Here is a 26,953-nt window from a genome sequence, read left to right as displayed (position 1 = left end):
TCCGTCGTTTAAACTTGAAAGAATTATCACTATACATCACTCGGCGGTTATTGTCGCTATAAATTACGTCCAACTGGTTATTTCTAAGGCTTCAATGTCATCTGGGTTTTCCGATACCACGCATAGTTTGACGACTGGACTTTTAAACGATCTTGTATCTACTGTGTCTGGAGATAAATATTCAACATGTCATAGAATAAAATCATCATTAAAAAAACGTTTAAAAGTATTTTTATTATCGTAAAAGTTTTTTTATGTATTAGTATTCAATGGTTTAATAGGAAAATTTCAAAAAGTCAATTTTGCAACTTGTTGCACCTCTCCCGGAATATCCAATGATCGAAAGTAGGTAGTCTCCAATGTGTGGAATATTGCTTGGTTTCGTCGACATCGTCGTGGTCGTTCGTAAAAGCTGTATACTCTCTGCAAGCAGCCAGCAGCACCAAAGCAGACCAACGTTGCCGTTTTCCCCACCAAAACCAAACAGGTGAACCTAAGTTACCTGTACAGTCAGTTCTTTGGCGACTACCATCAAGTGGTGACCCTAAAGTGTCCCGTATTTTTTATATAGTAGAGTGCCTTTGTGTCAGTGTTCAACCCCACAAACGGATTTTATGTTAGTATTTTTAGTACCATCATAAATTTTCTTCTTCTTTTTGGTAATGTTAAAAAAGTTTTTAATGATGATACTTTATTTTAATTTGATTCGAAGAGGATTTTTTTTAATAATCAAAAACTAAAAAATAATAAAATACTAATGTTTTGATTCAAAAAGGTTTAATTATTAGAGTAGTACCATTATTAAGAAATCTTAAAGATGTGGCAATTTATCTCATGGTAGATGTAGGCAATTATATTAATTTATCGTTGGCCTCCTAACGACTTGTATTTATCTATTTAAAACGAAGAGGTTTCCAGGTCTTCTTTTGTGTCGATTATGAAGAATTTTTTCAAGGAATTAATTATAAATTTAACTATAATTAATGTTTAATTGTCATTTACCCACACATTATTTTTAACAATGAAAGAGTATATAATTTATTAATAATTTATTATCATTAATTACTTTTCATATTTCAAAAAAACACAAAATTAAAAAAAAAAATTGGTCAATTTCACTTTCTCAAGTTCCCCAATTTGTTTTTTTTTTCATCTTTAAGACATGGAAGTGCAAAAATTTTCTTATATAATCACCCTTTCTTAAATTCTTTTTATTTTCTTTTATTATTTTTTAATAACATGTTTAATAAAGCAGTTTCATCTCGATAAATTTTGAATTAAAACACGCAACTTTCATTGTTACATCACCTACTTTTCTTCCAATTACTCCACAATTATTATCGTGTAAAAATAGACTAAGAAGCATGAGAATTTACCGAAGTCGTTCTTATGACGTAAAGTGGGATGTGTATGAGAATCCGATCCATCTGGCTATTCCCAGATGGGATAAGGAAGGATTGCGGTATACGCTCAACTCAGAAACATGCAATTTACGCATATCTTGACTTTAGAAGGTTTCTTCAATCTTCCCCATACAAGTTTTTGTGTCACAAGCATCTTCAATGTTTACTTTTCTTTATTTGTACTTAAGAAACTTTCACTTAAACTAAGAATGAAAAAACTTACATTTCTTTTTAATTACAGATTTCACATTTGGAGTTATTAATTGTGGTTTTCGGATCTAATAAGTGTATAATATGATATAGTGCTTCGGAAATACAGCGATTTAAGAGCTCATAACTAAAACAAATCGTGAGTAATTTTTTATTTTCTTTTAACAATTATCATAAAAAAGCTTTATTATTTTATTTATATTTTTAATGATTTTATTGTTTTGATTTTGATTTTATTAATTTGCAATTTTAAACTCGGTGGTTTTATTGAACGTAAATTGTAATAGTTAAGAATAAAAACCGTTAGAGAACCAACTCGAACGGATATCGAAAGTAAATCAACAGCCGTATGACTTTCATTCTAGCGAAACCAGACTGCCTTGGCTTGTAGACAATCGCCAATGTGTTCAGAATTGGCCACCGGCGCTGTATATACACATACAGACTTATACTAACACACACGTGTCCCGACACAGAACGTGCCAGAAGCCTGTAGGCCGGCTTGTGCCCGAGATAACCGCGTTACATAATTTTTCTGAACTCGTTTCATCACCGCAACCAATCGATTTTCATTTTATTTCTAAGGAGTGTACAATGTTATATTATCGGAAAATATAACACTTTACGTTAAATGTTACAACTTAAAACCTTAAACTTGTTTTCTTATTGATCATTGAAATCTCTTTTTTAAATGTATTCAGCGAAACTTATTCTTATTGTTGGGGTAAAATATATAAAAGTTTTACCCGTAAAGTAGAATCTTTATTCCAATCCACCAATAAACTTCCTATTTTGTAGTTTACAGTGCAAACTCTGCTTTGAAATGGAGAAAACCAGTCAGTTAAATGATCGTTTAAGTCCTCCTTTCGCTTTCTTTCGATTCATTTCCTTAGTATTCTGCTTTTAATTGGAGCGGTAGTGCTCCATATAAAACCTGATTTTAATATTTATGCAGATTTTTTATGGTTGAAGTGTAAAAAGGAAACAAATAAATTTTTGTTTGTGTTTGAATGCTTCAAAATGAAGTTTTTCATCATTTTCGTTAAACGTCATATATTGTTGGTTACGAAACGGAATGTTATGCCCATCCTAAAATGTGCAGGATTTTCTAATCTGCCTGCAAGTTTAGATATACAACAAAAGAAACAAAAAGTGAAAAGTTTTATGCGCAGAGGAAACTTAGAATGGTGCAAAAACTTCGGTTAAGTGAAAATATTTATTTTTGAAAATGGAGTGCGTGTTCTTCATCATAGACGTTGGTTTCTTCGCTGATGATCTACACCACAAACACCGCAGTTGATGGTATCGATGGCTAAAAGTTAGCGAATTCCCAACCATAAACTTGTCTAAGGTTGGGTTCTGCCAATAAGGCATTGGTTGGCATAGACCTATCGCCTATAATTTTTTGCTAGCTAATTTCTTGAAAAGTCGGCTGAATTGGGAACATTATCCATATGACAATTTCTTATGTAGATTGAATTTATTACGATTTAGTGATATGCGTCAAAACATAGACAGTTTAGGAATTCCAACGCCGATAATAAGCCGTCTCCAGAATTTGCAGGTATTACAATTTGATCAGGAAATTGGTTACAGTTTTATTATGCGGTTCGTTATACATCAAACTATCAGATATCAAAATGTTCAAAATGTTGGGGTGGCAGGATATCCAACCTCAAAGTGCTTTCAATCATCTTGAACCTCAAAGTGCAATTCTCTGCGAACCTGCTTTAATTAGTAACTTAATAATCCTCTAATTTTAGAGACGATAATTAACACCAATTAAAAATATATTTCTAAACTAGTCAAGAAAGCATCAAAATTAGAATTTTATAAGATTCAACCGATGGTTTTAAATAAAATAGAAATGCAGAAGATGTTTGTAGACTTTTTGAGTCATCACTTCTTGGAAGCAAACTGCTCAATAAATTTAAATTAACCACTGAAATGTTTTGATAAATAGTTATATCTTTCTTTATTCTTAGAACTTAAAATGTTAATTGCAGTTAAAATATTCTTTGTTAGCTTCTGGGGAATGTTGTATACGTTTATATCTATTTTTGCAATAAGAATAAAAATAAGAAACAAATGTAATGAAGATTCTTGGTATATATCTTGCTATCGACCTATATTGGAGAAAATCTTTGTCTGAAAAGGTAAAAAAGTGTCAAAACTGCTTAAATTTGCTACTAGTTTAGTTGTAAAAACTATATTAAAATAAAGCCAGAAAATTGCATGCTTGTCAACATCTTCATCAGTCACAAAGAACACTTCATTTCCTTTCTAGATATACTAGACTGAATCTAAATATCATTTTGAACTAAAATAAATGAATAAAATGCTATAATAGTAACTTTACGCATTTTCTCATCTTTAAACACAATCGCATATCATTCGAGATAGACACCTAAATAGCGTGATTTAAGCCTTTCTGACACAATAATTTGTACATGATACGGATACAAATCATTATTAAGTCATTAAAAGTTTATTCATTCATAACAAAAAAAAAGGAATTTGCGAGTTTGTAACAAAAACTAAATTTATAGGTGTAATTATAACAGAACATTAATAACACACATATTCCTCACAATTTCCCACAATAAAAATAAATTCACCAAGATTTTTTATATCTTTACGAAATGAATCATACGACATATTTTAAACTAAAAAATATAAAAGAATAATACTTTTTTCTCGGTAATTTTGAGTCACCACATCTTGGATATAAAACTTTTATTCATTCGTCTGATTCTGGTACATTGAATAGGCATTCTGATATGTTGTAATGATAATAAAGGATTTACAGACAATGGCATAGTTTTGTTTGAATACCGTGACTCGGTTTGCTCAAGAAAGCTTGTTTGATGAAAGCGAAATTGGTTGATTGCGTCTCTGCATCACTCAGCAGCACCTCTTTCGTTTATTTTGTCGAAGCCCCAGATTTTCTAGGATAATGACCGATCGGTCTCGGCAATAATCCATGCAAAACGATGAGAAAAAGTTTGCGTAAGTCTAACTTAAGAAAGATTTACTAACCGGTTTTAGATGGTGAAGTATTTAGTTTGTGAGAGCATGCAAAATCGGTTTGTCTGTAAAGAAAGAAATCTTAGATAATAGTAAGTAATGGTTTATCTATTTTATTATAAATGGTTATATGCGATTGGGGTGACTCATTCCCCAGTAACCGAGAGCATTGTTTCGTCGAACTGTACCTTCCTCTGACGTCGAGTCGCTCTTGCGGCACACAAAGGAGTGTCAGAGGTAGAAGAATGCCAGAAATGTCAACCTATTGGTGGGCGTAAGTCGAATTCAACACGTGGTTGTATATGAACGAGCTGTATGTAGTCGCCCGGTTGGTACTCGCTCATGGTCACAACCGCAGTACATTGTATTATATTGGGACATTTCAAGGTGCTTGTTGTCAGCTCCACCTAGAATTTGCCATAATTCACAACATTACTCTTTATAACGCTCCATAAAAAATAAACAATTAGAAACCTATTAAGGAAAAAAAACTTTTCCTCTTAAATTCTTAAACGAATCATTTCACTTACAAACAGTGAGTGTTTCACTCTTGAAGAAACAGCGAAATGATTCGTATATTGTATGATATCTCCTCTCGCTTTCTTTCCTCATTAACATAACGAACAGAAGAAGTTTCAATGGCAGGAAGACCATTTGGCACGTGTTTGAAAAGGGGGGTAATTACTTCTTAGGAGGTATACGAGATAATCAGATATACATAGAGAGAAGAAGGAGTCGGTAGCGTATCCCTTTGTGCATTTAAAACTGCTTAGCAGACTGTGACAGTCACGTACCGTGGAACTTTACGTTTTGCAGCATCATCGACAACCCACGCGATTTGAACGGTATGGAACTCCAGTTTGAGTCACAAAAACCGCGAGTGGCTATTTAAGGAAACGTCAAGTTAAAAACTGGTAATTAAAGTGCTTACCTTAAGGATTTCTTAATTACTAAATTAGCAAAATGAGAATTTAAATGATTCACTAGGTTTAAGAAGATAACAAGAAATACTAAAACAGCAACTTTCTGTTATTACCTAGTAATGATCACAATCGTAACTTTCATAAAGTACATGTGAAGGATAACGCCTCCATGTATTTAAATAGTTTCACTTTTTTTGCATTGAAAAAAGATAATAATAATCTTTGTTTTTTTTGCATCTACTTTTTTCTGCTGTGTTAGTGTTTGCGAATAACATCTTGCATCGAGAATAACATTTTTAGAAGGAAATCCTATCATATTTTACGATACTTTTCAACAATTTCCTCTTTGTAACGCATTCTTGTGAAGGTGATTGCATTGTAATTACGGGTTGGTGAAGTTGGAAAATAGCAGAAATTGCGCATTAGGAGCTGTTAGAGGCACGCTCCAGGCGCCGACGAAAGTGATGAATGGTTCTGCAATTACGCAACCGGTTGCTACTTGTTTATCCGACGAAGTTCTCGTCCGGATATCGGTTTCGCTGGATCTACAACCGATTAAAACGAACCGAAGGAGCTACCTCGTTTACTTTATACGAGAAGTACTTAAGTACCTTCCGTTAAAAATGGAACGTGTTAAGCAATAAATAAGTCGTCTATGTACATACACAAGAGATTCCTCTACGCTTGAACATTCTTTTACAGCTTATTGTGAATACATGCTGCTCTTTTGAGCACAATAACCGTGGTGAAAGGTGTAAAATCGCGTAATTGAATCTCACCGTCGAGAAAATAAACGATGAAATTTAACTTTTACGAGAATGTTGAAAAGATATTCGATATTCTTTTTCGTATAATACGGATATGGAGTCGTGCCCAAAACAAGAAAGCAGCCCATACATCGAGTGAAACTCTGAAAGAGCAAAAAAAATGTTTCTGCACTAAATTCCTGGTTGGTTTCGAAGTGCGGAACCTTGCGCAAGTCAATCAACCATGACATTCCGACCGGTTGCAGAATTTACTGAATTAGGATTGCGGTTATTGATATAGAAAATTATATGAACATTATGTTATTATATTTAATAACTATTTAAAAGATTGTAATTTTTTAATCAATATTGGAAGTATTTAAAGAGAGTTAACTCATCAAAGATTGATGTTTTTTTGAGAACAGCTATATGATATTTGATCTTATAGGAAAAATTCCTATAAACTTAGTAGGTAGTACCAAAATTATTTCAAAAGGTCAGAGAGAAGTGATGCTACAATAACCTTCATAGGAATGAAGGAAGACTTTCAAGATGGTTGAAACGACAACCAACAAGATGGTGAAATGATATTGGTTGAAATGAGAAGGTATAGGGCGAAAATGATTTTATTATATCATATGTTGTAGGTCTTCAGTTTAATTTAATTTTGTGACATCAATTATTAGGATAGGATATTAATGGAAATGAGCGGGAAGAGTGAGATATCATATTAATAAGTTTCTGCAGAACTTTTAAATTTTTCTGATATTTACAGGTTATGATAGACTTTTGAAAATGGACAACACACATCATTAAATAAAACTACGTCTAAAGGAATATTGCTGGCTATATGACATAAGATTTATATCAATTATAAAAATTAATTCTAAACATCCATGCAAGACTTTTGCAGTATATGCAACTATATTATACAAGTTATTGTTATAAACAAGGTTAATTAGTATTAATGATTAATTATATTTTATTTTATTTAAATATTTTAAATAATCACTAATTACATAGAACAATAACATAATTTTGGAATCTTCTCTTAATTAAATTAGATAGTTTCATTATCATTGTCGGGGTTTGTATTATGTTTTAGAAGGTGCATGAGAAAAAATACAGTCTCGATAATCATTATTTAAACAACACCGTGCTGTGAAAGCGTACAAAATTTAATCTAACACACTAATTAATAATGTTTTACAATAGCCGAGCTCACCTTCCACTCTTTTACATTCATACCCACAGGAATTTCCTGACATTACTAATTTCTTTTATTTTTTTCTCTCATGTTGTCCTTTACATTTTATTATTATTAGTAAAAATGGTCAGGGTCATAAGAATTACTCATTGGTTGACTTCGTGTCGTTGAGATCCTGTTTCGAAAGGTGTTAATCATTTAACACTAAACCTCGTATAACTCGCTAAGTTTAAGCGAAAATTTGTGACCTCACAAGAGTATTTTTATGATATTTTAGTCACCTTGTTACAATTTTCAATTCGCAGCTTCTATCTATGAATTAGATCAAGGATTCTTCGATATTAAACGCAAATAAATAATGCAAACGAGAAAAGATTTAAGTAAAGTGAGAAATTTTTTTTATTAGGAACGTTGAATGTTGACGTCTGCAATGGTGTGTTAACCTCGAGGTTGTTTCGAGAAGCACAACTGTAAAACATGAACCTGGAACGAACTCGACGCGAAGGAGGGCCCCCACGACTTATGCTTCTCGCTAATGGTACAAGGAGGGCCCCTGGACAACTGTATTATTATTGTCCCTAACAGGGAATGGTTCGGAAAGGTCCGTTATTCGGAAATAGCCTTAAGCCCCAAACACTAAGATGGCATTTATTGCAAATGTTGAAAAGATGTTTGTGTCCGTTAGATCGTTTCACTAGACTTGTCCGGAAGAACTTCGTTTTGCATGGTTGTAATGATTCGATTTTCAAACTCGAAATGTTTATTCCTACTCAACCAACGGTACTTCATGTTATCGAAAGAATTGTAACGGGGCCATCTTCGTTCTTTACTTAATTGAATTTCATTGAAATTTATTTTTGTTAAAAAGAAAATATTTTGTACATTTACATAAACCTAATATTTAAACTTTCCACAAATCTTCCTCATCATCAGCATCACTTTCTTTTTTTTATAACCGTTCATCTTTAACATAAAAGAACATTTGCGTACAGTATTATTCGTCGTTAAGCAGTGGTCTCTAATTGACTCTTCTTTGAGGATGAAACGAATAGAAAGCTGACTGCCGCAATATCACGAGGTGTGCCAATAAGAAGAAGTATCTTCGAAGACGTATCTCTAAAGAAGTATCTTCGAAGAAGTATATTCGAAATGTTTGAGGTGAAAAATGATTGATTAATATAATAAATTTTTATTATTTATTAAAACAAAAATATTTTAAACGCGTAAATAACTAATACGCAATAAGCAACTAGTTGAAATCTTGCGGCGACATAGATCTGAAGAAAAAATTCGACCTTTACCGGTGGCATTCGAGAGAACGGCATTTCACTTTCAACCTGAGTCACGTGACTGCGCATCTTCAGTGAATCTCGTCAGAGACTCCAAAGTCTAAAGCGATTCGTTCTCTTTTCCTCTTGATGCTTCTATAATGGTTGCAACCTTAATAGAATAATAATTAGTCTTTTATACTGGTTGCTTTTTGTTCGGTCTTCTTAGAGTTAAGATATTGATTTTCTATTTAAGGATTATAAAGCTGTATTGACGTTAATTAGATTTATTAGATACAGTAAAATCTCGATAATACGAATTAATACTAGCACTAGAACTAACACTAGACCTAGAATTAAAAACATGCGGGTTTAGCCGTATATGTCTCTTAAGACGGCTAAACTCGAATGTATCTAGTTCTAGGTCTAGAGTTAGTTCTAATGTTAGTGTTAATTCTAGTTTTAGTTGTTATTTAGCGTTAGATTGTTGCATATTGTTAATTGAGCCAAAACTAGAACTAACACTAGACCTAGAACTAGGAAGTTTCGAATATTTCTAGTTCTAGGTCTAGTGTTAGTTCGCATTATATAGATTTTACTGTATCTAATAAATGTTTACTATACTTGTTGAAACTAATAAAACGTTTATTTTTATATAATCGATTTGATTGTTTCCAAGAAGATTAAATATAAAAGAAGTTACGTAAATACTTTATCTATTGATTTAAAGATTACAAAGTAACTATTTTCTTATAAGATTTTTAAATGTTTTTAAAATATCTTTACCATTAATAGCACAAGCCCCGATTGAATTTACCACGCAATTTCTTGACCGTATAATTGGACATGTCCTGTTTTTATGTCGAATTAAAGATAATTACGAATTAGCATATTCTATCCGCGTCGATACAGCGAAGAAAGAAAAAAAAATAGAACAAAATCTTAGTTATTACTATACTCGGTTACGAATCGATACTAAAATTATTAAAGTTTCTAAAATACCGGTTATCAAAAATTAATGCATGGTTTTATAAAGTGGGTGTAAACCGCCGAGACAACTTTCGATTTTCCGTCCTCAACTATTAAAACGAATCATTGATGGAATTCATAAATATTAATCAGAAAAGTTGGGTGAGAGATGAAAGCGAGATTCAACAAACCCGTATATGATAATGGACCTCGTATTTCGATGCAGTTTCACTTTTCTTTTACACTGTAACTAATCTATATTCAATATACGAAGACAATGGTTTGTAACGACAATAATGTCTTATAACAATTATTACGTGTCACACGTAAACCGTTTACTTTACTTTCACAACTTACGGTATATCATTACATCACTGTATCCTTTTAAGCGATTTTTCAATTTTGTGGTTTACTAAATATCACTAAAACTTGAGAAAACAAGCCAAATTCAACAAAATTATTTAATAACTTTATTGTGTAACGAAATTGTTTTACCAAAATAGATGACCTTTATCTAAAAAAAAATACGTAAAAAAGTAGTTCTACATCCGGTTTCATCCGAATTACGTTTAATTTACAACTGATCGTTTGCTGTGCGGTCGTTGATTTTACTGATTGGAGTTGTTACCTTGGCGTTAAACACGCATGACATAGTAACCCATTGCTGATATAATTGCTCAAGCTGAAGGAAGGAAGTTGGTCGATGCAAAAAACATGAATCTTACAGCAAAAATAAAAATTATGATTTGATACGATCAACTTGTATGGTACATGTTTTTGATATGCCGGTACGATGAAAGGTTGACTCTGGTTATGTAGATACCGTTAAGAACGTTGTTGAAATAACCTTCACTTTTTGCTCTTAAGGAATTTTCCTTTATAATTGGCACAATAAATGGTTTGAGATAAAGTTGCAGAAAAAAGTCTAATTCTTAGAATTTTTATTAATGATATGATAAAATATGTGCTAAAAACATAGGTGTTATATAAAGCACGTCTCATCAAATAATATCTTCTATTTTTTATAAGCTTATTGATATCGTCTTCATCCATAGACTAGCTATGTTATGTTTCTACAATTTTAAGTATTTTGAATCGAGGATGTTAAATCATGAAATGGATTATGTTTTGAAGAAGTCTGATGGGATTGCTATTGCGAATCATCATATTTCCACATGACAAGATTCCAAAAGACTGTTTATCAAGATATATTACATTTATTATGTTGACAATTTTAGAACATACTCACATCGTTTGAGAGATACTTATTGCCATTTCATTAAGGTATTCAAAAAAAAGCTTATAAATTAAATCCTTGTTATTGCCCGTTTTGTCTTCTCATTTAGAATTAATTAATTTTTGATAATTCAGCTTTAATCTTTATTGAAATTATATTCTACTCCCATGGATAGGTGTGGTGTTGAATTAAGGGGAACTTATATGAATATAAACTTTTTCAGGGCATCAAGATGAAAAACACCCTGGTTGGCTTGGGTTTACGTTGAGTTTGGGTTGGGTTTGGGTTGGGTCTGGGTTGGATTGGGTTCGGTTGCTTTTCTTGAAGATATTTTTAATGGCATTATCAAATTAACTCATTCATAACACACAAAGGGCTTGATAACCCATGATTTCTGGTTTGTCCAACACAAAATCTGCAATTTCCTTACCGATTTGCTGTGAGTTAAGGGCTCGAAGGTTGTCTGAGTGATAAGGAAGCAATGATTTGATCTTCTAGTCAGGGCTGGTATTTACACCTACTACAAGGGTTAGCTTATCTTTTCTTCTCCTTGGCATCTTTGAAAAGCATCTTTGATTGCTATCATTTCAAGGAAATCTTAATCTCTGTTCTTATCTGCGTTTACTGCGTTATCTTGTTTCAAAACATAGAAGATCAGCAACTTTCCCACATTTTGATGTTTACCAGATTAATCTATATTTTGCTAAACGGCGGTGTTTATACTGTTGATAAGGTCTCCACGATGTATTCTGTTGGAAAAATATTACGTTAGATATTAACGACAATGTTGTCTTAAATGTTAACAATTTATAAAGAGATAGAGTATCTCAAGAACGAATTGATATATAATGGTGAAATAAAGAACATTTAAAACCAAAATTAATAGAGATATAGTATGCCAAATCAATTCATTATCTCCTACATAGCTTTATTGTGGAGATTTTTTAAGCTTAACTCTGTATATCTGATTGTTATTGACTTTAAGAACAGAAATTATTGCTCTTAAAAATTATCGAACACAATAAAACAACAAAAACTTAGTAATTTTATTATTACTTATTAATTAATACAACCGATAATTACTACATACTTACTTTTCAACAAAAATAATCCTACACGGTTATAGAAAGTATTTGCCCAATACATTTGGTAACAAAAAAATATATATATGTTACATAAAACTGGTTTTGCTATACACTAAAAAGCACTTTCTCCAGGTTGTGTTTCTTTTTTTGTCCAAAAGCCCCCGGTTTGAAATCGAATCTGAAATTGGCTTTAAACATAGGTATTCGACTCATTTCCGACAATTTCCAAACGTAACAACACCAAATCTGGATCTCTCAATTTTAAAATCTTTTCGTTTAAACTGTTGTAAGTTTACTCTCTAAAGATCGTATTTAGGTAATTTAAAACCATGCGAAAACCCGTATACATATGTATCAAGCCTTTCGTGTCCTTTCTAAGACACGGGGACGCTCTGGTTATCGGATTCCACAACCGTAAGTTATCCTTCGGTTAATATATAGGATGACACCTGTTTGTGAAGAGCAACAAAATCGGTGAGTTTCGAATCTCTCCCAAGAAGATAATTTCTTTGCCTTGAGGGATGGTTCGACCTAGCTAAATGACCTGGGTCTGTCGAAAACTGGAATTTCTTTTTTGACCCAACCCCGAAACACACATGTCAAGGATTATAATCGACTGACTGGTTTGTAGAAATCGAAAATATTTTTAATAAATATTTCAGTTTTATTAGATAATTCTAATATATAGTTAAAATGAAAGTTTTACTTTCAACTTGATGAAAGATGATCAACAACAATCGATTGAAAGTTACTGAAAGTAACTTAATAGGAAGAAATACACTTCCGTTCGCTTGTTAATTCTTTTTCCTTCAACCACACGTAACTCTTTTTGTAACACTTTTAGTAACACTTTTTGTAACGCTTTTTGTAACGCTTTTTATACCACGTCTTAAGGCAATTACTAATTACGTAAGTTTTAATCGTTCTTCCGACTTTTGCACAAATTCTATTTGAAATGTTCCAATAAACATTCTTTCATACACCGAGAAAATCGTTCTTTGGCACTAGATTATCTTCGTCGTAAATATTACGACCCAATACGAAATGTTCAAGTCAAGATAAAGGCCGTTTCAATTTTTCAAAGCGATTTCTAATCGCTTTCAAAGGGGGCAACGATCTTTAGAGATTAATAATTTTTACAAAAAGTTCCTATTGTGGTAGTATAAGAACCGCGAACGGACGTTTTAGACAATGTGCATTTTAAACGGTCAACCTCTCTCGATACCATAGTCATAAATGCCGCCGCCATAATAAATGCGAGTAGGCGGACGAACGTCTTAGCTTGCTCCAGACGTCGTAAAACGTGCTGAGACTGCAAAGTTTAGCTCTCAGTTGACGTCAACTACCTACAAGTCAAATCAACTTGGTGGTTATTGTGGCTACGATTTTTTGATTTAAGAGTTTAAAGTTTATTTTTTAGCTTTTTTATCAAGATTCATTGATTAAGATATTGCGTTTCAAAATATTTGGTCTACAAATGAGTACAATTTTTATGTTGGGTTATTGATTTTATATGATTTAGAAAATAACTTTTCATATAATAAACAGATGGAATAACAACATCTGGTCGTGCCCAGCAACATCGAAAGAGACCAGCAAAAAAATATAAATAAAAAGCACCCGGAAGAAAGTTAACTGGGCGTTGGATTTAATTTATGTGTCGCAAGAGGCTTTGGACAGACTTCACATACGAGCTTTCGTGTTCGATCTTATATAGAAAGTATCGCTAAATTTTGTTGTATACAGAGTGTTCGAAAATTAATACTTAATGTAAAGGTTGTAATTTCTTTCATTCTTTGACCTCGAACAAGATTAAGTACAAGAAAAATTTTTCAATGGTATAAAATCAAAACCTTGATACTAAAAATACGAAAGCTTTAAAACCTTACTACATAAAATCCTTTATTAAATGACTTTATAATAACTTACAAGCAATTTAGTTGCTAATAATTTTTTTTTTGATATCGTCGCTTGGTATATGGCTCCGGTGTGACTACGAAGAGCAATGAGAAGTTTCGCAACTCGCTAAGGGTCCGCTGTGTTCGCCCAAGGATCAAGGATAACCGGTTTTAAAATATCCGAGATCTTTTGTCACGTTCTTATGGTATATGACCAGGCGGTTCTTCGGCTCATATTCAAGATCGGGGAGTGGATTACGCCTACGAAACGGAAGAAACATTTCATCTTCACTGTTTTCAATACCAATTCTTTTAAAAAAACTGGTGTTTCTAAAGAGAGGGATGGAACAGATTTAAATTTCTGCTTTTATATCATCAACTATGATAATGAAAACAAGATGAATTAAAAATTACCCCAGCTCCAAAAAGGGGGCAAAAAAGTATAAATGCCGTTAACTGCTAAAAGAAAAGTAGATGCTTTATCTTTCCAAGCAGAGGGCACACAAAAGAAATATAACTGCTACCCAAGTCACACCTATCTGTGCCATAACATATCTGTGCATATCTATGCCATGCAATTGTTATGATGCGCAAGCAATTAACCCGAACGTTTTCAGCGGTGATACCAACTCTCAATCAATTTTAACCAACACCCTAAAATCTGACTTTACAAACTACCCATATGTAAACATTTTGTCAAAACATCCAACAATATGTACTATGTGAGCTAGACTCAGACCAAACTTTCCAGTAGTAATTAAATATGGTACAACAATCTTAGCGATTCTAAGACAAAATTCTCTTATAAATGCTAAAAAAATAAACTAGGAACTATTTCAACAGATGTGCAAAAAATCATTTTTCAATTTCAATTTTACAAAAAGAAATGGTATTACAACCTTGTATTCGATAAAATACAATCGGGAAAGATACTGGTGGTGTTTGTTCCAGACTGGACGTCGCGCCTTTATTTCTTTATGTAGTAAAATAAAGGCGCGACGTCTAAAATCGGGTACTTTTTTCATTTAACTAGTGATTAAAAAAAAAATTCAAATTCACATATGTTACATAGAAATGTTTAGTGATTAAAACAAGCTTTACCGTAATCTTTTCTATCGAGCGGTTGTGAAGATATTGATCGCTAAAGTAGGTGAAAAAACAAGGGTAAAAGTCTGGTCATTGCACTGGTTTAAAAATGTATAGAATTTATTAAAACTTCAATTAAAATTGCATTTTTATTTAGCGTTAAATTAAAGAATATACAATAATAACTTAAATATGCTGGTAATAACATTTCTATCAACACTTCTTAAGTAACATCTTATATTAAGTACTTCAATAACACGGTGAAAACAAAAATAATAGACTTTCCAGTAATAACCGGCGTTATACAATCGTTTTTCCGTTGATTGTTGAAGATTACCTAAGGCGTTTCATCAGAAATTCACGAAGAAGACAAGAAATGAGTTAAATTATGTAATTCCATTTTTATTGATGGAAATAATTTCTATTCATAGAAATAATACATTTGAATATAAACAATGGTGTAAGTTATTCCGTATTGAAGAGCCTAAATTAAAACAATTTTATTATTTAACTTACTTTATTAAAGAAAATGAATTAACTTACTTTTGTCATAGTCTTTAATGATAATATTTCTCCTCCCATATAGCTTATTTTATAAGGTTGTATGTTTATGTGATAAATTAACTGCTCAATCTGCAAAAATAAAATTAATACTACTTAATTTTTCTTATTTTTTAACTTGCTTTGTCAATTTCACATTGTGATAATTTCGATAACGGGAATTTATTTATAAACGCAACAAACTCTAAATCCTAAAATAAAAATTTTGTTAATCATAAAAATGCAGTTTTTTTATTACCATTTGATTCGCAGTATTATACACATTAGCACATAAACCAAAAGAAATTAACGTCATACAATAATTAATTAAATTTCTCGAAAACATATGAGAAAAAAAATCTTTTATATTAGTGCACTCAATAATTACACAAAACGCCATAATTGTTGTTAAAATTCCATTTAGTATAAGTATAGGAAGGACGTTTGCCAAATATGTATTAAGTTGTTCCTGATATAAATAAATTTTTGTGCGAAAACTACCAAATTTTTGCAAAACATCATCGATATAATCGCATCCTCGTAATCTGTCTTTTAATAATATTTTGATTTCTAAATAAGAATATTTCAAAGTTGATATTCCCATCATTCCAATGCAAAATATTGTCGTGTTACCAGCGTAAAATATATAAATATATGTGGTGTTTAATATTAAAAACGCAATGCTGTTAGTGCAAAAATAGCAGGATATTTCATAAGTTAAAACAAATCCAATTATAAATAAAATACTTCTGTAGACAACTTTCCGAAAATCGTTAATTAAACAGTTCAAATACCAATCATTCTTAAAATAATTCGTGTATTCATACAATTCAGTTTGCAATAATTTAGCTATTAAGTGTTGTTTTAAAAAAATATGAATAAATATATAACTATAAATAAATCCCCCAATTATATAAGGAGTATTAATCCATATCTCAGTTATTCTTAATCTTTCTATGAATAATTCCTTTGTAACCAATATTAACGAAGTAACGAGCGAAATGAATAAACTTATCGATAATAAAATCAAATAATTTTTTTGTTGATAAAAAATATATCCATTTCTATGATCGCATTTATACATAAAAGGAATTACCCAAAAATGAAAGACTACCACAGGTTTAAATGCACAAATTAAGCAACTTTCTTTCTTGAACCACTGCATTGTTGTTTCTGTACTAACTTCTAATACAAAATCAAGATTATATTTTGTAACGTAAAGATTACCGTATCTTTTAGAATCTCCCTAATCGAATTGATATTAATCTTTAATGATTTAAGTCGTTATAGAATCTTTTATACGTATTACAAACTACACATTTATTCTTTTTATTTCAATGTTACAACACGAAACATAATTATATTGTAATTAACTTAAACATTTTTTAAATATGTATAATCAAGGTACTATAATAATTGCATATAAAGAGGTTGACAGTTTATGCTTCGTGAATCACGAGAAATTACAAAATACGACCTTTTAATTCATAATAAACACTTACTAATAGATTTGTTTCAAGGAAAATATGGTTAGGTTTGACATTATATTAGAATCAATTTTACTTACAATTATTAAATTCAGTATCAAAATTTGATATGCTACTCAAAGATTTTAACAAAATCCTGTCTAGGTTATACTATTATCATTCATATCTTTGAATGTTAATGACTCATATTATGATATACTCTTTTATGACTACAAATGTTAGGATAAAAGTAATTAATCTTTAAAAATTTGTAACTCAAAATCTAATTGAGATATCAACATGAAGTAAGAAGTAATTTAAAGCAAATTTAATTAGTATTTAATTAGTATTAATAATTATTGTGAGGTAAAAATTTAAATCTTAAGAACTAACTGAGATATTACCAGTATAAAACAACTTAAAGTAAGACGTCTTACTTTAGTATCTAGAAGAATGACTAATACTGCTGACTGTAACACTGCACTGTACCCAGGTTGTTTAGAAGTAGATATATCGAGCACTAGAAGTCTACATAAAGAAGTCCATAGGAAAGCAAATAAAGGAAGCTACTTAAAAAAATCTTATCCGGAGAGATAAATTTTGATAGAATGAATTTTAAGATAAAATAAAACGTAAATTATATCATACGATTTATCTCTACGATGTAAAATTATGTTATATGACTGTAAAATAAAATATTTAGACTACTATGTCATTATACCTGTAACGCATAAGATGAAAATTGTAGCGCCATAAATAGATCGGTTTTGCCCTGTATTCGTTCAAACTATCGTTCTTTATTTGTCATTTAAACATTGCGTGTAGAACCAGTTTTCTGTCAGGCAAAATTCCAACCTACCACCCAACCAGGCCGATTACAGTTTCTACGTCGTTTCTGTTACAATTGCAAAACGAGTTGCTGATTAACTGTTCCACAACGATGATGTAACAATCTCGATGGACTCCCGGGTTCTTGGTTGCAACCGAGAGAAATTTCCATCTTATACAAGAGAAGTTGTGATACGACCTTGCGTTTGTGTATCATTTTAATTATAACACTCACGAATAATCTTATTCGTTTACACTTTACTGTAAAAACAGTTAGTTTTCTTGAGGAATTTATGATTGCAACATTTACATAAACTTTACCGTTATTTCTTTTCAACATTCTTTATTGTTATTATGAAAAATATGTTAACTAATTTGTAAACTTATTTGTAAATTTATTTGAAATTTATTTCCAATTTTTGCAACAATTTTTTAAATAATATATAAATGTATAAACAATTATGTTTTTTTTATTTATAGAAAATGGATGCAGATAGTAGTTACGGTGGGAGCGATACAGCTCAAGATTCCTCCGTACCCGATACAAGTTCCATGGAAGCACATCACGATCAATCAATTCATAACGGTGAAGTACGAGTGATTAGTCATTCGAAACCGGAAGAAAACCAATATTACCACAAAAACGAGATAACGTTACCAGTAAATTACGACGAAACCGATAGGAAACTACCCCATTATTTATCGACGGCAAATTTAAATATAAACGAAGAACAACCAGACAACGACAAATATAGCAGTACGAAAAAATTAAACGCAATGGATTCTTCGCCGTCGACTCATAATGGCTTAGATAATCCGGCGTTTGCATTCGATGAACCTCCAATGAAACAGGAAGTAAACGGCGGTGTTGTGAGGTCAACATTCGACGAAAAAAGGCCGTATAATAATGGAGACGTAAAGAATACGTTAGCGTTGGATTTAACGCCGACGAAAAATGATGAATCGATGATGATGGCGGAAGCGGTTAATTTAGAATTGGTTAATTTAAAACCAAATAGTAAAGATGTTACCGGAGCTTATGAGTTCGAATCGAATGGTTTAGATACGATTCCAGTAAAAAAGGAGACTGATATAGAGTTAGGAAAACGTTATGATGAGTATTTCGTCCCTGTGAACGAGCATAGGAAATACATGAGGTAAATTGTTTTTAAAGTTAGACAATCTAGAGACGCACCTGCCCCCTGTAATATCTATTGAGTCATCCGGTTGCTATGTTATGATTAACGGTTTAATTTAGGGAAGGGGAAACGATCCCTAAACTTTTATTTTGGTGTTCTTTGAAAACGTGTAACTTTCAGTTCTTCGAGAAAAAGTCGAAACAGCGTCACATTTGCTGATTCTGTCGGTTCATCTTCGGGAGTGGACGACTATGGATTTTCCTTAACCAGACCAGAACGCGGAATCGTGGACTATCCCGCGTGGCTTACCACTTTAGAGCGTCAACGGTACCAATATCTTTTCAAACCACACACACCATAAGCTTTTTACGGAAGCGTTCACAGCTCTAGGTTGCCTAACTTTAATGCTGCCTCTTTTGGAATTCAATACAAAAAAAACGTTATATAAAACGTTTTTCTTTCTGGTTTGGTGGTGTGACAAGGTGTTGGTGCTGGCGCGCTAAAGCCTACAGCTAAAGCATAACAGATACAATAACAGCCACGCTAGTTAATCATTAAAAAATAAATATCTTCGAGAAATCAATAAATAATTATCATTTTTCAGGGGGGAAAAACTTTATGTTACCATGGATAAGAGATCCAATAAGAAGAGGAGTAAGTGTTGGTGTTGGGCTATTTGTTTAGCTCTTGTTGCTGCCGCTCTTATTGTTGGTATTTTAGCTGCAGGTAAAGTAATATTTGATTAATTTTTTTATTAAATACTAATTAATATTGTTTTTTGATAGTCGGTGTTATTGGTGGACCGGATTCTTCAAACTCAGAAGTAGCAGCAAGACATTTTAGCGGAAACCATCCTGATCCAACGGAAGCAACGAATACAAAAGGTCGCATTCCACAAATACTTCATGATGCACACGAAGACCACTATGGTAATAATAACAATAACTTTTTAATATAATTTTTAATCGAAATTTATTTCTTTTTTTAGTTCCTAGAGCTTTAGAATCACAAATAATCATCGATAACATGCAATTCTCAGATGCACTAAAAGATGAAAATAGCCAAGAACACAAAGATCTTGTTAAAAACATCGAATCGCAATTATTAAACGCTTTATTTGACCAAAAAGAATTGAAAAATGGATCTTCCCATATCAAATTGAAAGTTATAAATATTACGTAAGTTATCATTATTGGTGAAGATAATTTATCTAATTGTTATTGTTATCTTGTAGTCCTGGTAGTGTTGTGATTACATATCGCGTGGCTTGGGTTTTCAAAGACGATGGGGTCAATAAGGACCCAATTAACGAAGATGTAATAACTTCAAAATTAATGGACAATATTCACCAAAGAAACGGTTATCTAACAAGCGATTATCACTTTAGCGAAGATGTCCAAACGAAAAAAATCCATGATGTATGTAAGCACGGTAATAATGGATGTGAAAAGTTTTGCTCGTTCGATTATACAACAGTCACGTTTGTTTGTGGGTGTCCAATTGGGGAAAAACTTGATCTAGATATGAAATCATGCGTTCATGCAGGAGATGAAGTCGAAACAGAAAATAAACCTCAATTGGGTAAGGTTGCTTCATGATTTTTAGGATTATATTAACTTTTATTTGTGTAGGTGCTGTTGGGTTACCGTCAAAATCGAATGAACATGGTTTATTTGAAGCAGAACATGAAGCTGAAGCAGAATCTGAATCGGAACCTGAACCTAAACTTGAACCTGAATCTCAACCTGAACCTCAACCTGAACCTGAACCTGAACCTCAACCTGAACCTGAACCTGAACCTGAACCTGAACCTGAACCTGAATCTCAACCTGAACCTGAACCTGAACCAGAACCTAAATCTGAATCTGAACCTGAACATGACCGTAAACCAAAAATTGATCTTGAATCTGAGTTAGATCCAGAAGTAGGTCAACAAACAGAGCCGCAACCGGAGCCAGAACCAGAGCCACAACCAGAGCCACAACCGGAGCCAGAACCAGAGCCAAAGCTAGTATATGAAGTAGACTCACAACCCAAATCTGTTTATGACTCGGAACCTGAATCAACGACACAACCTGAACAAGATCAACATTATCAAACACAATCTGAACATAAATCACATGTAGAATTATTACCAATCCTTGAAGTGATAACTACAGCAGAACCTGAACTTAAAACAGAATCGAATATTAAATTAGAACCTGAACCATCAGCAGAACCAGAACCATCATCTGAACCCGAACCAACAGCTGAACCTGAACCATCTCCTGAACCTGAGCCATCACCAGAACCAGCACCAGAGCCAACAGCCGAACCTGAACCATACACTGAACCTGAGCCATCACCTGAACCAGAGCCAACAGCAGAACCGGAACCTTCTCCTGAACCTGAGCCATCACCAGAACCTAACATTATTGTTGAAACATCTCCAGAACCAACAACACAACCATCACATGAAGAAACATCACCACTTCTACTACCAGTTCATACTGAAATAAAAGAAACCACAACAATGGACGTGGATGAACCCACAACGATGCTCCCATCTCAAGACGTTAATCAAAATTTAAACACTGAGCAACCAAAATCAAATTCGTCTGTTGAAACAAGTCAAAATCCTGTTGATGTAATGCTTACGGAAGCTCGAGACACAACTATGCAAGTACCAGTAATGGAAACAACTCAACCGGAGGTTATACCTCCCGTAATAATTATGAAAGAGGAAATAACAACAGAAAAACAACAGGAAGAAATAACGGAATCAATTAATTCTGTAGTTTTTAACGATGAAATTCCATTAAAGGATGATAATCTTATAAGAACCACAACGGAAATGGAAGAAATCTTAACTAGTTTACCAGAAATAAAGCCTTCGGTTAATCAAGAAGAAATTCTTATTAAAGAAATAATTCCACAGACAACAATTCGAGAAGAACTTTTAACATCTTCAGTTGATGTTTCTTCGATGTCAAATTTGAATGAAAGTACAGAAACAACAACAGAAATGGAATCAATAACGGAACTATCAACATTGAACGATGAAATGGAAACAACTACAATTCCTCAATTATCAAGAGAAGAAGATTTAAACAAGACAGAAGTCACGTTACAACAGTTTCATTTACGAGATGGTAAAACATCTGACATAGATGTTCCAATGACGACTGAATTTGGAACAATTAAAGAAAATTTGAACGAAACGGAAGTTGCTGTGGCAGAAGCAGTTTCTACGCTAAAAGATGTGAATGAAAACGAATTTAAGCCAGTATTGGACGATGAAGATATCTTTGAAAATTTAAACGATGGAATTGTTTTGAATGTTAATAATAGCACAATTTCTACGGAAAATTTTAATTTTATCAATACAAGTTCTGAAACCACCGAAGGATACGTTACAACAGTTTTAATTAACAATGAAGTTGAAAATGTGCAGAATAGCACTGATTTTAGTGTTATTTCTAACCAAACTGAAAATGCGAATCAAATGAATCATACTGAGTCTGCTCAAATTGAAGAATCAAATGTGACAAGTACTGAATATAATCATGAAGAAAATCATCATGAACATATTATGGAACAAATGTCGCCATTTTTACCGGAAATTGAAAATTATACAATTATTCATTCTGATATGCACGATATTGACCACAAGGAATACTTTGAAGTTCCTAAAATAACAGTTCCGCCAAGATTAGATAATGACCAAATGAACACAACGAATAAAAACGAAATTAATCCAACGGATATAACATTATCTGTTGTTCCATTAAATTCCGATGATGATAACCAAGTTCATGAGGAAGAAATTAAACAGCAAAATGATTTAAATTTATCTTTTAACGAAATTTTATCTGCGGTTGAGGAAAAAACAACGACAAAAAAACTTGAGCAAGAACCGACAATTAAAAGCCACACACAAACGACATTAAGTCCGTACATTATCAATAATGTTCATAGCAATAAATATTTTGACTCATACAAAAATGATGATACTATTAGTTATGGAATATTATATGATTCACATGAATTGCCAACAACAACAATTTCATCTTTTGAAAATGAATCTGAAAGTGAAAATGAAACTGAGAATAAAACTGAAAATGATACTGAAAGTAAAACTGAAAATGAAATTGAGAATAAAACCGATTCTGACATAAAAATAAATACAGAGACTGAAACTAAAGGTGATTTTAATGCTGAAATGAATATTGAAACTACAGAACCAATTAGTGAACAAAATGTTGAAACAACAACAATGATGGATGAAATGACCACAAAATTGATTGATAAAGCTGAAACGAATGAGGTTGAGAATTTTCCAACATCAACAGAAATGATAGAAACAACAAACCCACAAATTATCTTTGACTTAACAACAACAAAATTAAATGATTCCAATATTATAGAAAGCGGAACAAGTGCTGAAGATTTATTGGCGATGGAAACAACAACATTTGGAAAAAGTACGAAACCAAACGGAGGATCTGTTGGAATAAGAGGCCACAACGTCAAAATTGAGGATATGACTACGGTTCATGCAGAAATAATTCACACTGTAACAGAAATTATTAATATAATCGAAAATGATACCGTTCCTTTTGAAACAACAACATCCGAAGAAATTCCTGAAACAACTATGATGCTTGATAACGCTGTAACAACAAATAGGAGAATGTACGCTGTTTCTGAATCAATCGAAGATGTGACAACACCATCAATGATTCTTTTAAAAACGACAGAAAGTATCCATGACGTTGAATTCACCCCTAAAGATATTATCCAACCTGGAGGGGACGATGAAACCTTCCTTTCAGTTATTCCCCTTCCTTCATCATCATTAAAACCGGAAGGAGAAACCAAATTAGACGAAGAACTAAAATCAGATGATGATCACAAATTAAACAATCTAGAATATTTTAACAATCTTAATATCATCAATAACGAAGATGCCAATGTTTTAGAAAAAGTTAATCATCAAATTAATAACGTTCATAACAAGAATGATCACGATGGAATTAAAGAAGATGAATTTGAATATTCTGATTACTCAGTTGAAAAAGCTTCAAAGAAATCACTTGGTGAGAAAAAGAGTTACGACAAAAAACCTAAATTGGATAAACAATTTGAAGTTGAAGAAATTAAACCCGTCACTGAAGGATTTAGTTTAACCGGTTTTTCAAGATGCCCAATCGGACAATTCCAATGTCTCAACGGAACCTCGTTAAGAGACGGAAGTTATTGCATCCCAAGAAGCGATCGATGTGATTCAGTCGATGATTGTTCCGATGGTTCCGATGAAACAGGTTGCATTGAAATGGAATGTCCCAATAATTTCCAATGTACAAGTGGACAATGTTTGAAAAGGCATTTAGTTTGTGATGGAATTTATAATTGCAATGATAAAAGCGATGAGATTCAATGTGGTAAGTTTATTCATTTTTAAATAGGAAAAAATTAATTTTTGATTTTATTCAAAGAAAATTGGAAATGTAACTTTGACGAATTCCTATGCGGAATTAATGGAAGATGTATTCCTTTGGCGTGGAAATGTGACGGAAAAGCTCAATGCCCTGGTGGAATCGACGAAAGAAATTGCCACCCAAAATCGTGCAGAAACGATGAATTCCATTGTGTTCAACAAGATGCTTGTGTACCTTTAACTTGGAGATGTGATGGAAAAATGGATTGTATGGATGGGGAAGATGAAAAATTATGCGGTTGGTTTAATATAATTAACGGGGAATTTCTTATTTATTTATTTTTAATTTAGGTTGTTCGATTGATCAATTTAAATGTTCAATGGGAGGTGGGTGTATTAACATTTCTGGGAGATGTGATGGTATTGAACAATGTGCTGATCATTCCGACGAGTGGAATTGTGTTAAAACCGACGTTTTAAACGCTACGATTATGGATGATAACACCACGATGAATCAATCGATTCTAATGGTACAATCAATGAACACTACTTGGCTTCCGGTTTGTACGGATCGATGGAACAGTACCTTCTCAAATCTTTTCTGCCAAAAAATGGGTTTTGAACGAGCGATAATCGCCGAAGAAGTCGATTTCCCAGCGAATTTCACCGAAAAATATTTTAGATTAAAACCGATCATTGAATACACCGAAAACATTTTAACACAATTAGAAGAAACTTCAAGTTGTAATCAAGTTATTAGTATAACTTGCCAGGAATTTAGTAAGAATTAATAAACAAAAAAATGTTTTTGAAATAATAAATCATTTTTAGCTTGCGGAACATCAACACCTCAAGATATCCAAGCTAGGATTATCTCAAATAATTCAGCGTCAACAACCCAATGGCCCAGCGTTATGCTTTTATATAATAAAAAATTAAATATCCAATGTACCGGAAGTTTATTAACACCATCGTGGATTTTAGCAAGTTATTCTTGTATGATTGAACAACAATCTAAACATGTTCCAGTAAAAGATTGGGTTGTATACGCAGGATCGCCTTATTTTAATAATGGTGATAATTCATCGACTCAAATTGGAATTGTTAAAGATATAATATCACATCCTCAAGTAAGATCTTTTTGTTGCTAGTCTAGATTTAGTATTAGTTCTACAATAAAAATGTACAACTATCTAGTACTGAATAACAACTAAAACTAGAACTAACTCTAGACTTACAACTAGAAAGTTTCGATCTTAACAGTGCGTCTTCAGGCGTACTCAATTATATCGAGGTTTTACTATAATTTTATTATTTTTTTTTTAGTTAAAATTCAATCAATTCGAGTACAATAACGATATGGTTCTTATCAAATTAAAATCTCCATTGGTAATAAATAATAATGTTAGCACAATTTGTCTTCCAGCAAAAGATATTGAAGAAAGACAATTATGTGTAACAGCCGGATGGGGATATAATAAACCAGGAGGTAGGTTTAATTAAAAAAATTTGTTATCACAAATTAATTTTGATTTTCAAAATATAGAAACAAACGTTCAAAGACAATTACATTATCTACCAGTTCCTATAATTGAACAAACAACGTGTAATGGAACTGATCATTACAACGGTTTCTTAAACAAGGAGAAGATTTGTGCTGGATACACCGAATCAGATAATACACCATGTTATGTAATAACTTAAATAATTAATATCAAATTTAAAAAATTAATTAAAATAAAATTGTTTTAGAATGACGAAGGAGCTCCTTTGATGTGCTTCTCAGAAGCAACAAGTAAATTAGAGCTTCATGGGGTATTAAGCCACCATGGAAATTGTGGACGAAGTAGACATCCAGCTCTTTATTCTTCGATAAATGATGATGTAAGGCGATGGATTACGAGCACCATAGGATCACAATCATTCCAAATTTCGTAACAAATAAATTCATAAAAAAAATTGTATAAAAATATCCCGGAAATACCTAAAAACGAACTTTTCTTTTATATTAAATTAGAAGTGTTTTACGCCAAGATCGAAAAATGAAAAAGAACTTTATTGTGATAAACTCACTCGGTCGCGTCGTACTTACCTAAAAAAAACTACACAAAAATTTTTGTATTGTAAATATTGTATATGAACTAAAGTAAAATGAGAGAGAGAGAGAAGTGTATTTTTAAAGAAAAATGGTGTAGATTAGGAAAATCTCAATATCGTGTCGTGATTAATAATTTTCGGTGAAGTTAAAGCACGCCGTCTTAGGCGATTTAATTAAAAGTTAAAATCTTAATACAACGGTTAAGGAAATGAATCGTCGATTTGCTGCTGCTGCTAGTCACATTGGGGTCTGATTGTGCCAATAAGCGAAAAAGCGGCGTGCGACTCTTGTAAATATTAATTTTTACTGTTAAAAATTTTTACATTTAATTTGTAACGAGATATTAAAAATAAATATGGAAATATTATTACAAAAAAAAAAAATGAAATGATTTGAGTTTCTTT

General features: G+C 32.2%; 1 protein-coding gene across 3 annotated transcripts; it reads left to right on the top strand.

Annotated features, from left to right (window-relative positions):
* The first annotated feature begins 391 nt into the window (after positions 1 to 391).
* LOC111427996 (uncharacterized) lies at positions 392 to 26,932 on the top strand. Of its 3 annotated transcripts, none has more exons than XM_071196707.1 (15): positions 392 to 616; positions 1,645 to 1,752; positions 18,374 to 19,050; positions 19,213 to 19,359; positions 19,637 to 19,758; positions 19,818 to 19,961; positions 20,021 to 20,210; positions 20,267 to 20,613; positions 20,664 to 24,455; positions 24,510 to 24,749; positions 24,803 to 25,231; positions 25,283 to 25,581; positions 25,778 to 25,940; positions 25,998 to 26,143; positions 26,204 to 26,932. In XM_071196707.1, the coding sequence occupies exons 3-15, from the start codon at positions 18,377 to 18,379 to the stop codon at positions 26,387 to 26,389; spliced, it is 6,879 nt and encodes a 2,292-aa protein (XP_071052808.1). In that variant the 5' UTR covers positions 392 to 616; positions 1,645 to 1,752; positions 18,374 to 18,376; the 3' UTR covers positions 26,390 to 26,932. The 3 variants fall into 3 exon arrangements, with proteins under 3 accessions (XP_071052808.1, XP_022919147.1, XP_071052809.1); XM_071196708.1 differs by lacking the exon at positions 392 to 616 and adding an exon at positions 642 to 659; XM_023063379.2 differs by lacking the exon at positions 19,213 to 19,359.
* The last annotated feature ends 21 nt before the right edge of the window (positions 26,933 to 26,953 follow it).

Source organism: Onthophagus taurus, chromosome 6 (assembly GCF_036711975.1).
Source record: "Onthophagus taurus isolate NC chromosome 6, IU_Otau_3.0, whole genome shotgun sequence".
NCBI classification, from domain to species: domain Eukaryota; kingdom Metazoa; phylum Arthropoda; class Insecta; order Coleoptera; family Scarabaeidae; genus Onthophagus; species Onthophagus taurus.
This window is presented reverse-complemented; position numbering and strand designations above follow the sequence as displayed.

Excerpts from the sequence above, each read along its gene's own strand:
- LOC111427996 (XM_071196707.1), top strand. The coding sequence starts at position 18,377 with ATGGATGCAGATAGTAGTTACGGTGGGAGCGATACAGCTCAAGATTCC. Across the intron at positions 24,456-24,509 it reads AAGCGATGAGATTCAATGTG|AAAATTGGAAATGTAACTTT; the intron begins GTAAGTTTATTC and ends TTTTATTCAAAG. Across the intron at positions 24,750-24,802 it reads GGAAGATGAAAAATTATGCG|GTTGTTCGATTGATCAATTT; the intron begins GTTGGTTTAATA and ends TTTTTAATTTAG.